The sequence below is a fragment of the Trachurus japonicus genome, chromosome 15 (assembly GCF_045865225.1).
Source record: "Trachurus japonicus isolate A0001 chromosome 15, Traja_1.0".
NCBI classification, from domain to species: Eukaryota; Metazoa; Chordata; class Actinopteri; order Carangiformes; family Carangidae; genus Trachurus; species Trachurus japonicus.
This window is the reverse complement of record NC_140921.1, coordinates 20013235-20026691: the sequence shown is the minus strand read 5'-3', so window position 1 is coordinate 20026691 and position 13457 is coordinate 20013235. Positions and strand designations below refer to the sequence as shown.

At 45.4% G+C, this 13457-nt stretch overlaps 2 protein-coding genes across 3 annotated transcripts in view; one reads left to right on the top strand and one right to left on the bottom strand.

The window, feature by feature from the left end:
* Positions 1–8151, top strand: part of slc35f3b (solute carrier family 35 member F3b) — a 52193-nt gene extending 44042 nt beyond the window's left edge. For both annotated transcript variants that reach the window (XM_085800321.1, XM_085800322.1), the window contains 5 exons: positions 57–276; positions 5649–5774; positions 6701–6893; positions 7022–7111; positions 7519–8151. In XM_085800321.1, coding sequence (XP_085656447.1) covers positions 57–276; positions 5649–5774; positions 6701–6893; positions 7022–7111; positions 7519–7760 — 871 coding nt within the window. In that variant the 3' untranslated portion in view covers positions 7761–8151. The remainder of the gene's footprint in view (positions 1–56; positions 277–5648; positions 5775–6700; positions 6894–7021; positions 7112–7518) is intronic.
* A 1360-nt stretch (positions 8152–9511) lies between these two features.
* LOC146973614 (5-hydroxytryptamine receptor 1D) lies at positions 9512–13287 on the bottom strand. Its single transcript, XM_085800320.1, has 3 exons — positions 13063–13287; positions 11815–11975; positions 9512–11714 (listed from the first exon to the last, which is right to left on the bottom strand). Exons 1-3 carry the CDS (start codon positions 13238–13240, stop codon positions 10392–10394), a joined length of 1662 nt encoding a protein of 553 aa, XP_085656446.1. The 5' UTR covers positions 13241–13287; the 3' UTR covers positions 9512–10391.
* Positions 13288–13457: the final 170 nt, after the last annotated feature.

Sequence of the window (13457 nt, the reverse complement as noted above, 5' to 3'; positions counted from 1 at the left end):
TATATCTGAACACTCTGCTCTTATGTCTTTGTGTGTATGTGTGTATGTGTGTGCAGGGAGTGCTGTAGGTTCTTCGGGGATGACGGGCTGACCCCCAAGGTGTTCTTCACCAAGGTGGCCCCCTTTGGCCTGCTGTGGATCCTCACCAACTACCTGTACCTGCAGGCCCTCAGGAAGATCAACACAACAGACGTGTCGGCGCTCTTCTGTTGTAACAAGGCCTTCGTCTTCCTGCTCTCCTGGATTGTACTCAGAGACCGCTTCATGGGAGTCAGGGTGAGGGAATCTGTAGATAAGAGTCTCAAGTCAAAGGTCAAAGGTCACAGGAACAATGTTTTCAGATTGTAGCCTCTAGCCTGCTGTTGCAACTTGAACCTGTTGTGAACAAGATTATAGCGAGCAAAATTTGTTTTGAATGTTAAAACTGCTTCAGTTTAAGGGAAAATATTACTGTAATACAGAAAGTTCCTGTTAATTAGATTTTACAACATCTGTGTCCATGTGTTATTACATCTGCTGTTCTTTTCTCGTACTTGACATTATCTTTTAATTGGATGTTTGACCGCCCCCGTTATCTTGAGCGCAGAATTTTTGCATGGACTAACTTTAGTTAACTGGACTTTTGATTCCAATATCTTAAAAAAAAAGACACACTCTGATGATCCATGAATGATTCCATCAAACTGTGATTTCTCTTTCCCGAATTGATTCAGTTTGATGAAAGTTGCAAAAGTAGCAAGCCAGTCAGATAAATGTATGGTGGCCCTGACGGCTCAATGGGCTGCGTTTTAAAGGGATAGTTCAACATTTTGGCAAATTGGCCCATTGCCATAATCGCTAGTCATAGCAGTAGGTTTGTTACCTTTAATTGTCGGTGTAAGCTATTTTTAGAACGACAAGCTGCTCAGAGCTATGCAGGCTAACGGGATTTCTTGGTTTCCCTCATCAAACTCATCAAATACACAATCCAGCGACTCCAAAACGTTCTCGTGGACAAGTTGTGACCTGCACATTCACCACGCTATGAGATAATAATGGAACGTTACAAAACGGAGCTGTTCTCGAGGTAAATACAGAGACTGCTTGCTGAAAAACTGTCCGCAACGCGCATCAGCGGTTTTGCATGAATTTACCTCTAAAACAACTGCGTCTCGTAACATTCCGTTATTATCTCATAGCGTGGTGAATGTGCAGGTCACAACTTGTCCACGACAGCGTTTTGGAGTTTTTGGATTGTGTATTTGATGAGTTTGATGAGGGAAACCAAGAAATTCCTTTAGTCTCCACAGCGTAGCTCTGAGCAGCTCGCCACTCTGCTCCGCCGTTCTAAAAATAGCTTGCATCGACAAATTAAGGTAACGAACCTACTGCTATGACTATAGGGATTATGGCAATGGGCCAATTTGACAAAATGTTGAACTATCCCTTTAAGGAAAACAAGCCAATTCCGAAAAACATTGTAATCAGTTTTGCAGCAAATGAAAGCACACAACACACACACAACAACAAATTACAGAGACATGCTTGATGATGTCCTCTGGATTTGCATGTGTTGTCTTAAGCTGCATCGCACTGAGCTCTCAGGGCCACCGTAGATACAGTAGGTCATTGTTCTTGAAGAAGTATGGTTTCTTTTCTTCCCTGTCTTGTAAATCTGATTTATTTTTGTGACCTCGTGGGAACTGACATAGACAAAGACAGAAATTGGCGTCCTGGGCTGTGTATATATCACTTCTATTGAGCATCCCTCTGTGTGCACGACACCCAAAGGAATTCCAATAACGTGTTGCAGCAGAATGTGTGAGCTAGCACACACAAACACAGTGCAGTCGAGTAGAAAGCATGTTATGTGTGTGACATTGCAACAATGATCACTGTGTCACTCAAATGTGCCTCCTGCTGTGTGTGTGTGTGTGTGTGTGTGTGTGTGTGTGTGTGTGTGTGTGTGTGTGTGTGTGTGTGTGTGTGTGTGTGTGTGTGTGTGTGTGTGTGTGTGTGTGTGTGTGTGTGTGTGTGTGTGTGTGTTTGTGTACTTGCGCTTGGCTCTGATTCCCCTGGATGAGGAGAGAGAGAGAGCAGGGGTTTAGGCTTTAGCTTTGTGTATTGAGGTATCTCCTGCTCTCTACCTCTGATGCTCTCACATCTGCAGCCATCCTGCACTCCCCACTCCACCACTCCGTCTCCTCTCCCTCGTGCATGCTCCTACTCCCCACCCCCATTATCTGCAATGAAAGGCCTTGGTAAGAGACAAATACTATAATAATCGTGCTGCTCTCTCTCTCTCTCTCTCTCTCTCTTGCTCGCTTGCTGGTGGGGATTGCAGTGTTTGGATGTCTGCAGCAATGCAGGGGATCTTGGACGAGTTTGTCATGAAAGTGTAGGAGGAGAGAGAGAGAGAGAGAGGGAGAAGCTAAATCATTCAAAAGGATGGTGGTCGTTCCAGTGATGTTGTGCACATATGGATGTCTCTGTCTTATGTGCAGCAGCAGAGGCAGAACTTAGTGTGCACATTAGAAGGTTATAAAATGTGACATGTCTCAATTCCTCACCTGTGAAGGGAGTTAGACGTTTTAATCCACATGCACACGCCGCCGTAGTAAGGCTGTGATCACATAATCTGCTCAATGTGCAGGCGTCGTGATCCTTTCTCCCTCCGCTCCTTCACATTGTGCTGAAACATCTCGAGAAGCTAAAAACATAAACTCATGCGGGGGGTCGCTGACCCTGTAAGCAAAGCGCCGCCGCACTAGAAATGAAAAGGTGCAGCTGTGACTGACGGGCAGCCTGCAGTGCAGAAAGAGACGTTTTGCCAAAGGCGCCCAAGGGCTTTGGCCAAGCAAAAACACACGGCTCATTTGTCTTCCTGACACCTCCTTAATGCAGAGCAAATCCACTCAGCTGGACTGCACCCGGTCTCTATCGCCTCTCCTCAGCCCCACTCGCTCCTCCATGCAGAGTCAGGACCGCATGCACTCAAACATGTGCGGCTGAGGTGCCAAACGCTGTAAAACACAAAACAACATAAGTGAAAGATTCGGTGCCAGGGTGAAGCGACGATAATCGCAGTGGCAGGGAGTGGGTGTGAGAAGTGGGGGCTGGCTGGATCCAGGGAGGGAGGGATGGAGGGGTTGGGGGGGGATATTTGCACTGCCGTCGTGTTAACGTGATGGCAGTGCAACGGAAATCAATGTCACAAGATCAAGTCGACACTGTAGAAGCTACCTGTCCACTGCTGGAAACACTTACTCTTACTTCATTACCATGCTCCTGTTTGCCTGCATACACTACCAGTTAAAAGTTTGGACACACGTTATCATTGAATTTTTATTACTATCTACACTGTAGATTCATATTGAAGACATCAAAACTATGAAGGAACACACATGAAATTACATAGTGAACAAAAAAAGTGTTAAACAAAGCAGAATATGTTTTGAATTTGTGAAGTAGCGACCGTTTGCTTTGATGGCAGCTTTGCACACTCTTGACATTCTGTCATCAGTTTCATGAGGTCGTCATCGGTAACAGTTTTCCAACAGTCTTGAAGGAGAGGTGAGCACTTTTTGGCTGTTTTGTATCCATTCTGCGGTCCAGCTCATCCCAAACCATCTCAATTGGGTTTAGGTCAGATGACAGATAACACTTTTGTTTTAAAGCAGAAGTAAGTGATATATTTGTGTTAATATAAGTCTTAAATAATATATCTTCCGACAGCAATCACTTACATAGAGTGTTTGGACCGAAACACGGGTCTGTCAGTCACTCTGCTCTGCTCAGAGCCGAGGAGAAAACATTTATCGTATCCTACAGTTTTTATCCAATGAGGAGAGAGAACGGCATGCAGGGCTGTGTGTGCAGCCAAGGGACGCCGTGAATGTGGCGACGTAGGGACGAGGACTGTTATGGTGCGTTCAAGGAAACTCGTATTTTTCTGACCGTGAAGTGGTACCAGTTCGATCTGGTACGAGTTCGCGGGTCGGAAGTTACGAGTGGCCGTTATAGTGACTTTCACCGGTAAAACAGGTCGGAAAAACACGAGTGGGTTGCCTGAAACGCTACAAAGTCGTAAGTTGTCACTTGAAGCTGTAATTTACGATTTCAAAAGCCTGCCTGGAACGCAGCATTAGCGAAAACGACCGGACCACTTACTTCTGCTTTAATTAACACTTTTGTTTTAATTAACACTTTTGTTTTTACAGTATACGACATAATTCTGTGTGTGTTTCCTCATAGTTTTGATGTCTTCAGTATGAATCTACGTACAATGTAGATCATTGAATGAGAAGGTGTGTTCAAACTTTAGTGTACTGCACAATTATGTAAATAGCAAGTGAGGGAGCATCCTCACCAGCTGCGAGGCCTGTCAGCATGTTGATGTTCCCACTCGCAGGGGTTGGACAACGCCCATCTTCAAACTCAGCTGTGACGCTATCACGCTGACAAAATCTGTCCACACACACATGAACACCTGCCAAAGCACTCAGAAGCAGCGCTGTGGTAGTTCCTGTGGCCGTAGGTGTCTCCAGCAACACATTTTGCCATGATGTCACACACATACACACACACACGCATACACACACACACACACACACACACACACACACACTCAAACACTCAAACTCACACACTCAGACTCACAAGGTGAAAACAATACCACCCACCCTGTCACCACTTGCTGCTTGTTTACCTGATGACTTTAAGTGCTCCCAATGGAAGACAAGCTGCTCTGTGGTAAATCCACTGATCTTAATCAAATGTGAAAACTACGAGATATTCGGGAGGATTAGAATATTAGAAACACATGAAGACCTAAATGGAGGCAAAGTGTTCATGTCACAGTGGGTTGCGCAGTGCTTGTGAACATACTGTAGGTGCTTGTCGGGTTGTGACAGTGTGGAAGTGGACCAATATCCTGCATGGACTTGTTTTGCACATAAAAGCTGAAATCATGGCCAAAATAGCAGCTTAAGAAAATAACTAAGCTCTGTGCACACACACAAATCCCTGAAGACAGTGTGTCAATACGATGATGAAGTTGCACTTATCTGAAACCAGTTTGCTCGCTGTGTTTTTCTCATGCTGCTTTCACAATGGCCTGTATGTGGGAGTTGCCTGGAGTTGACTCATTATGCACTAATTGACAGCTAATTAAAGGTGTGAGTGCACATCGGATCGACACTGAGGCCTTGACCGCAGGGGACGTGAGGGAGAGCGATTTATGAAATATTGAGACTTTCAAGCACCTCCTGCCATCAGAAGTGGCCCCAAACATATGGATGTATGTGTGAGTGTGTGTTTAAACAGGCTCATGCTGGACTGTAGAGTCAGGCTGAAATGCAGTCTGTAGTCAAATCTGCCTCTGTGGTAGTTTCTGCTACAGCAACCAGCCCTGCAGAAAGGACGCAGACTACAAAATAAACCTCACATATTAATTATGTCGCTACAGTCCTTGTCCTGCGAGGCTTGTGATTTCTGCAGTGAACAACAAAGTGGAGACCATGTGTGCCCGCTGTGTTTCTACACAGCAGTAACGGCTCCAGCGTCTTTATCACCACACTGTGAGCAGCATGTCGTCCATCCGTCTTTCGCTGATGTTCCTCCACCCCCCCCTCTCCTCTCTCTCTGTGTCTGTCTCTTTCTCCCTACAGATAGTAGCTGCTATCTTGGCCATAGCAGGCATTGTAATGATGACTTACGCTGATGGATTCCACAGCCACTCGGTCATTGGCATCACACTGGTCGTGGCCTCTGCGTCCATGTCAGCGCTCTACAAGGTATTTGTCTGTGTTCGATCAGTTGTAAAATAAAACATTATAAATAAGTCCATGCTGCACTCTCTCATTTGCAATGACATTTTTTTAAATTGTAAAAAAAAAAAAAAAAGCTTAAAGGAGACATGTTATGCCCCTTTTCCACAAATTAAAATAGTTCCCAGGTGTCTTGAAGACATGTCTGTGACATGCTTTGGTCAAAATACCCCAAGAATCAAACATCACAGCACTTTTTTCATCCGCTTAAAACAGCCCTGTTGGCTGGTTTCAGCAACTGTCCCTTTAAATGCAAATGAACCACTGCTTGCCCCACCCCCTGTACCGGTACCGGTACTCACAGGTAGGGGTGGGATTATGCAAATTCGAAAACTAATTACATCATTGTCAGACAACTGAGGGAACATCTCGTAAAACCACATTGATTTCAACCTAGGGAGCCTGAAAATTACATATTTTCTGTCAATTCTCACATTTTGGGGGCCGGAAGGCTGGAAGACAAACACCCAAATACTGTATATGTTAAAGAGCCTTCAAAAAGTGATATTTCCATAATATGTCCCCTTTAACATACGTATGAATTATCTTATGTAAGAAATCCTGGACTAGCTCCCTTCGTTATGTAACCAGGTGGCAGGAGACAGGAGGAGATTATGAAATGAAAGACTCAGCTGAGCATGGGACATGTGTGTGTTTGGTTGCTGGCTGTGATGTGCTCATCAGGGAGCTTATGGGACAGATAGCTATATTTTGATGGGGCCCTGGTCTCCTCTGCCCTGCTGTCTGTGCCGCCTAATGTGATAAACAGGCAGCAGCGGCCCTGTGCCAGTGACGTGGCGGGTGCTTGGCAGGAGCGTCCTCTGCAGTGGCCCTGTGCTCCTCAACGCTCCCGTTTTTTTTCCTTTTCCATCCTTTTCCTTTTCAATCCTCAGGTGCTCTTCAAGATGGTCCTGGGCAGTGCCAAATTCGGAGAGGCTGCGCTCTTTCTCAGCATCGTTGGAAGTGCCAACTTTGTTTTCATCAGCTTTGTGCCGGTCATCCTGTATTTTACGCACGTGGAGTACATCGGCTCACCTGCAGACATCCCCTGGGCCTACCTCTGTGGGGTTGCAGGCCTGCTTTTTGGTAGGGAAAAGAAGCAGCAGCAGAGTGCATATACACCCAATGCTGTAATGATTACATAATGTCTGAATATCATTTTTGTGGTTTGACATCGTCATTGTACGCTCCAATTCATCTTCTTTTTCTAACAGCTTTCAACGTTCTTGTGAACTTTGGCATCGCAATAACATACCCAACATTAATCTCTCTTGGCATAGTCCTAAGTGTTCCTGTAAATGCCAGTAAGTCTCTTGGCTTTCCTCTCACATCTAACTTTTTAGATCCACTCACCATTTAACATTTAATGTAATTGAAATCCCTCTAAAAGTATCCATCTAATATATATTCAAAGGATAATTTGTCTTTTCAATGTCTATGCACAGCTCCACTACTTCCTGAACTTAATGCTGCTCCTTTGTTTCCTGTCTTACATTATTGGACAAACTAATTAATCCAGATGTGTCTGAGTAGTCACAATGATCAGACACACCTGGATTAATCAGGTTGTCCAATAATTTAAGACAGGAAACAAAGGAGCTGCATTAAGTTCAGGAAGTAGTGGAGCTGTGCAAAGAGCCCATTGTTACCATTAATCCTATAAATCAGTCATATGCGCTGATTACTAATCTGTCCCCCTATGATTTTACAGTGGTGGACCTCTACACATGTGAAATTAATTTCAACACCGTGCGCCTCATCGCTGTGTTCATCATCTGCCTGGGCTTCCTCATGCTGCTGTTACCTGAGGACTGGGACCAGTGCATCATCCAGCTCAGCACCAGGCTGCGCAAACGGGACGATCCAGCAGAGGGCAGCGGGGAGGCGGGCGCCACCACGGGGCTCAACTGGAGAGGGAGAGCCAGGACCTCCATGTCAACATTTGCACACTAAAACAACCAATGCAAACACACGCACGCACACACACACACACACACAGGGAGGTAGATATACCTACACCTCAATGTCGGGACATTTGACCTTCCTGGTGTCCCGCCCTTTCATACATACAGCTCCCTTGGTGAAGAAAAAAAAAGAAAAAAGGACTGTCCTGAGATCAGTAACAGGATGGGAGATGCAGGATTTGCATCATTCATTTTTTTTGACGTCCAGTCCACTCAGAAGTTTTCCGAGTTGGTGCATGGACCCGTATCAATTGTAATCCCTCTCCTACCCCCCAAAAAATGATCAGGTATAACTGATTGATTCATGTAATACTTTTGCTGTACCTCTTACTCATTCTACTGGTTCACTCCATCATTGCGCCCCGGGAAGACTTGCCAACTTGGCTCCGAGAAGACAGAGACAATTTTATTCGAGGACGAGGGCCTGACACCTTGTGGTCTTTGCTGGCTCAAACATATACACATTTACACACATTTAAGATCCAAAGAAGAATGCCTAAAAATGCTGAATGCCTGAAATACAAAAAAAAAAAAGGGAGGCCTGCTGCGGTGTCCCTCAGGTGTAAACTTATGACAAATACCTGCCTTTCGTGCACTGTACATAGCTTGTATTTCACACCTTGGATGTCCTCGAGCTGTTGGAACCCCCTCCCGACGGGCTCATCTGGTGTGAAGGGACCTGTCTGGACATCTGAGGATCAATCTGAAGCTGAAGACGCTTTCACAATGCCTCACTCTTGTTTCGTCCTGAGAGAAGCGCTCGGGTCCTTTTTGACCGCACTTGATTGGGCCGGCTGTGGTTATGTGCTTTTTCCCTGGGGGGTTCGACTCCCCGCTCCGTCAATGCTGACACCCACTGCTCAGGCCCACGGTTTAGTCACGAGAGCTCTCACAGTGCATGAGATGGTTGAGATTTGTTTATCAAAAAGAGAGAGTGCTGTCAGTCCACCCAGAAAGCATTTGTCTCCCATCTCAACAGGTAATACAGTAATATTAAACTCACAATTAATGCTTCAGGTATCCCAATCCTTGGATGAACTTTAAAGCACCAATGGCTCAGAAGTCATTAAAAACTACTTGGAAATACCCCTTTAATAACTCTGAACATCAGTCACAGCTGTCACTGAGCCTCCCTTTGAATCCCTATCACATTTAACTTTCTAGACTCATTGTGCTCACAGGCTAATTTCGCAAAACAGCTCTCAGTTCGGTCGTTTAATTCTCGGAGAAAAGAACCAGACAGCAGATGAAAGCTGTCACTGTCTCACTGTGGCTTGAGGAGGAGAAGAGATGCGCGTCGACACACGAGGAATGGCTCACATTTGTCCAGCTCTGCTCTTCGTCCCAAGTCTCACTGTATCTGTTTTTACATTGATCACATTTCATGAGGCAAGTTAACAACCTGCTGGGTGAACCCATGGGAGCGAGTGAGGCACACACAACGCCTCGTAAAAAAAAAAAAAAAAAAAAAAAGACTGGTGGAAAACTCTTGCCTTGTTGTGAATGTATGAACATCACTCGACCACACACACGCACACACACGCTCGCTACGTGCTGTCAGTTTTCTACAGTGCCACCACAGACTGCTACAGAGAGACTCTTTACTACAACCCCTCTTCTATTCATCTGACTGAGTTGCTTTTTTTGTCTCCTTTTTAGACAAACTCTTAACGCGTTGATCTCACTGGACTTTTGTTGTTTTTTTTAATATATTTTTGCATTTGGTTGCTGACTAACCAGTGAGTGACACCTACAGGACGAGCATGCACATACTGTATGAGCCGACAAAGTCCACTCCACTGCCTTTTCTTTGTTTTGCAATAGAGTCCATTAGCACTGTTTCCCATTGTCATTCTCTATGACAATAAATAATAATATTGTATTCCTCTGGAATTATTGCTAGACATTAATGTAAACCTTTGTAAGGAATGATGATTTTTACACTGAGATGCAACATATGATTATCACATTTGAGGAAGAAATATTTAGAGCGTGAATAAATGACGGGTTTATTAGATCTACTGTTGGGTGTCTTCAAGTGTAATCACATGTACAATATAAAATATTTCTTTTCAATACATTGTCTCTCTTTATTATCTCCTCGGTGTTGTACATCTGTGCTGATCGCCACGAACAACCAGCAGCTGCTTAACAAACTGGAAAAATATAGTGATCTCAGCCAAACTGAAATTATTAATTCAATAATTTATCAATATAAAATCAGTCTGCACAGTATTTTAATTGTATTTCAAGCAAAAATACCAAAGTTTACAGGTCTCAGCTTTGACAAATGTGAGGAGTTACTGCTTATTTTAATTTCTTGCATGTTAGTCAGATTGAAGGACATGTCATGTTCAGCTTTGGGACATTCTAATGATATTTGTATTTCCTAACATTTTATAAAAAATAAATGATTCATTGATTGATCTGGAAAATAATTAGCATGGTAGTAGTAGTTTTGAATAAAATATCTTGGATTTCTCATGTGCCAGTCATGCCAATTTGGGCTTTGGGGTAATCTGATGGACTGTTCTCTGTCATTTAATGGACTAAAATGATAATTATTTAAATAGTAGATCAATCAATAAAGGGGGGGAGGAAGGCATCTGCAGAAGTACAGCTAACAAACATCATGCTCCACTTGCACTGTTATCTGGCCGTAGAAGAAAGTGGCCTGACGCTCCTTGGTCAGAGCAGAGAAAGGAAGTCTGCTGCCCTCCTGTGGCCGAGGGGGAACCTGCAGGCAGTTCATCCTCCTGTCAGCACCGGCGCCTGTCCTCACAGAGGATGAGGAGGTATTTTCAGTGTCACACATGTTGCATAGATGCTCCTCGGGGTGACTTTTGAGTGTTTCGGTGCTAATAGTAAAAATGGAGGAGGAATACTTGGAGTCACCACAGGTTGAACTCTCGGAGCTAGAAGGGAACCCAGGGTGGGCGGTGGCGTTCAGGGTGCAGGGGTCGCTGTTCTTGCATTCGTCTCCCTCTACCCTGACTTCGCCTACACTACCCACCGCACTCCCCAGCTGTGCTCTAATTTTTTGCCTCAGTCCCTGAAGAGCACCCTGGAAACGTTTGCTGAGCAGAGCGTACAGGAGAGGGTTGATGTCAGAGTTCAGCAACACCAGCCAGTAGGAAAAGGTCACGGCAAAGGGCGGGACCATGCTGGATTGACCTGAAATTGCAGTTTCTGTGGCCTGGACCAACGCCACACCGATGTAAGGTGTCCAGCAGAGGAAGAAGGCGGAGATGACCAGGAAGAGCCGCACTACTCCATGGTGGCTTTGGTGCTGCTGGGAGTTCTGCAGGGTCGGCTGGGAGGTGCTCTGAGCCAGGAAGGAGAGGAGACGTCTGGACGTAGGGTTGGTCTGCTCTGTAGGAGAATTAGGGAGAGAGGATCTGACATCATTTCCTCCTTCTCCACTGACCTCAGGGACAAACTGTCCACTGACATGATAGATGAGTCTGGAAGGACTGTGGAGTTTCTCACAGTGCTGCTGAGGTGGGTCACCAGGAGCAGAGGCAGAACTTGAATTCCTGCTTCTCTGGACAGAGTCCTCCAGTGTGTGAATCCGCCTCGCGTGACTGCGCGCCACCTTGACGATATTCACGTAGCAGAAGAGGATGACCACTGCAGGAAACAGGTAGCAGAGGGCAGCCATGAAGGCCGTGTAGCTGGGACTGCTGGCCCAGTTGACTGCACAGCTGTACATGGGAACCACATAGCTGACGGAGCTCCAGCCCAGCAGGGGAGGGCAGCTGGTGACCAGGGCCTGCAGCCAGATCCACAGGACCACAGCACAGGTCCTCCACAGGGTGCAGCGGGAGCTGTAGCGCAGGCAGTCCATGATGGAGTGGTAGCGGTCCAGAGCAATAGCAGCCAGTGTCAGCACCGAAGCCGTGCAATACACAGAGGAGGTGTAGCCCACGTACAAACAGAGGTCCTGTGAGACAGAGGAAAAGTAGATGTCAGCTTTAGTTCACGTCAGACACCGAGAGCCGGGATGTTTCATAACAGTGAGGTGTTTGAGAGGAGCGACGTACAGTGCAGTCCACCCATCCACGGTTCATGATGGACAGGGCAACAAAGGGCATGACTCCCACTCCCACCAGGAGGTCACTGACGGCCAGATTCATGATCAGCACTGACGTCACAGAGTGGAAAGTTTTGGTGGCAGCCACAATGATAATGACAAGAATGTTACCTACACACACAACAAAACACAAACACACACACACACACAGTGACATAGAAATCAGACAGGTTGGATTTTAAGACCATTGTTTTCATCTGTAACAAAGGCAAACATTCACTCAATCTCCTATTTAATATGAATAATTCTCAACAGTATAAGTGAATAAAAAAGAACAACAAAAACAAACAACTCTATTTTAAGATGCTGATATTATTTTTTAGTTTTTATTTAATCTCTATTTATCCAGGAAGGATCCATTGAGATTTAACAATCTGTTTTTCAAGGCTTCAAGGATCAGCAGTACAAAAAAAGACAAGCAAACATGCACAGCAAGGGCAAGATAACAAATAATGATTAGCTATAATCAACACAATGAAAGAGACACCAAACGTGCAACACACTTTCAAAGCTAAGAGTCACAGGTGCAACTAGAGTATGTTTAAAGCCAGAAAGAGGGATGAGAGATCCCATCCTCATCCTGACTTGCAGGTCATTTCAAGACCATTATTCTACACTGCACCAGCAGAGCCCTGATCCCATGGTTGTTCATTAATTTGAGCAGTCATGAGTAAGGACTCTGTGTATGCAGGTAAATATGGATCTATTCATCCAGGTTTTAAAATGCCACCAACAAAATACAACTACGATACAAAGGGGTTTTGCTCAGAGTCACACATTAAAATTTCAACAGCTGTCCTACCAGAAGCAATGACCTCATTACGATGATTTTAATCTTTGGCCTGAGATTTTCCCAACCTGGCAACCTGAATTATTCTTCTTATTAGGGTATTATTAGGCTACTGATTTATACAGCAGCATTACATCATTGCATTATCATCGGCTAAGATGCTTAAAGACCCCCCAGGACATAAATATTTCACGGTGAATTACAGAAAAAAAATGGATCTGAAATAGGAATAAGTGACTAAAATGTTCCATTTGTTATGGCGCTATTGAGGTGCTGGGACAAAGAAAGGAACAACAGAGAGACATTGTGTTGGGTATAATAAAAAGTAAGAATTTAGAAATGTTTTGCGGATGATCCATAAAATGATAAATAAAAATAATTTTTAAAAAAGCAGAACTAATCCTATACCTGCCACAGCGCCCAGACACATCAGCACCATGAGGACCTCCAGGACCAGCTGTGTCCGCCGGGACACCCCCAGCCCTGCCCGGCCGGTCCAGCTCCCGTTACCCGCCGCCGCCGCCGCTGCTGCTGCCGCCTCCAGAGGCGACCGAGGGTCCGACCAGGAGCCGGCCAGCTCCTCCATGTCCCCTCTCACAGCGGCTCCCCCCTCATGCTGAGCCCCCTACAGCCAAGACTTGACGGAGAAAGTAATGAGAGTGATCGACCGACACTGGCTCCACACCTGCTCTCCAGGTGAACCGACTCCTTTACTCTTCATGAGCAGGGAGGAGAGAGGACGCACGAGCACCTGCAGTACCTTGGTTTAACCCTTTCATTGCCCCCGTGTTGATGCAATCTCT

Excerpts from the sequence above, each read along its gene's own strand:
- LOC146973614 (XM_085800320.1), bottom strand. The coding sequence starts at position 13,240 with ATGGAGGAGCTGGCCGGCTCCTGGTCGGACCCTCGGTCGCCTCTGGAG. Across the intron at positions 11,976-13,062 it reads GTGTCTGGGCGCTGTGGCAG|GTAACATTCTTGTCATTATC; the intron begins GTATAGGATTAG and ends TTGTGTGTGTAG. Across the intron at positions 11,715-11,814 it reads GTGGATGGGTGGACTGCACT|GACCTCTGTTTGTACGTGGG; the intron begins GTACGTCGCTCC and ends TCTGTCTCACAG.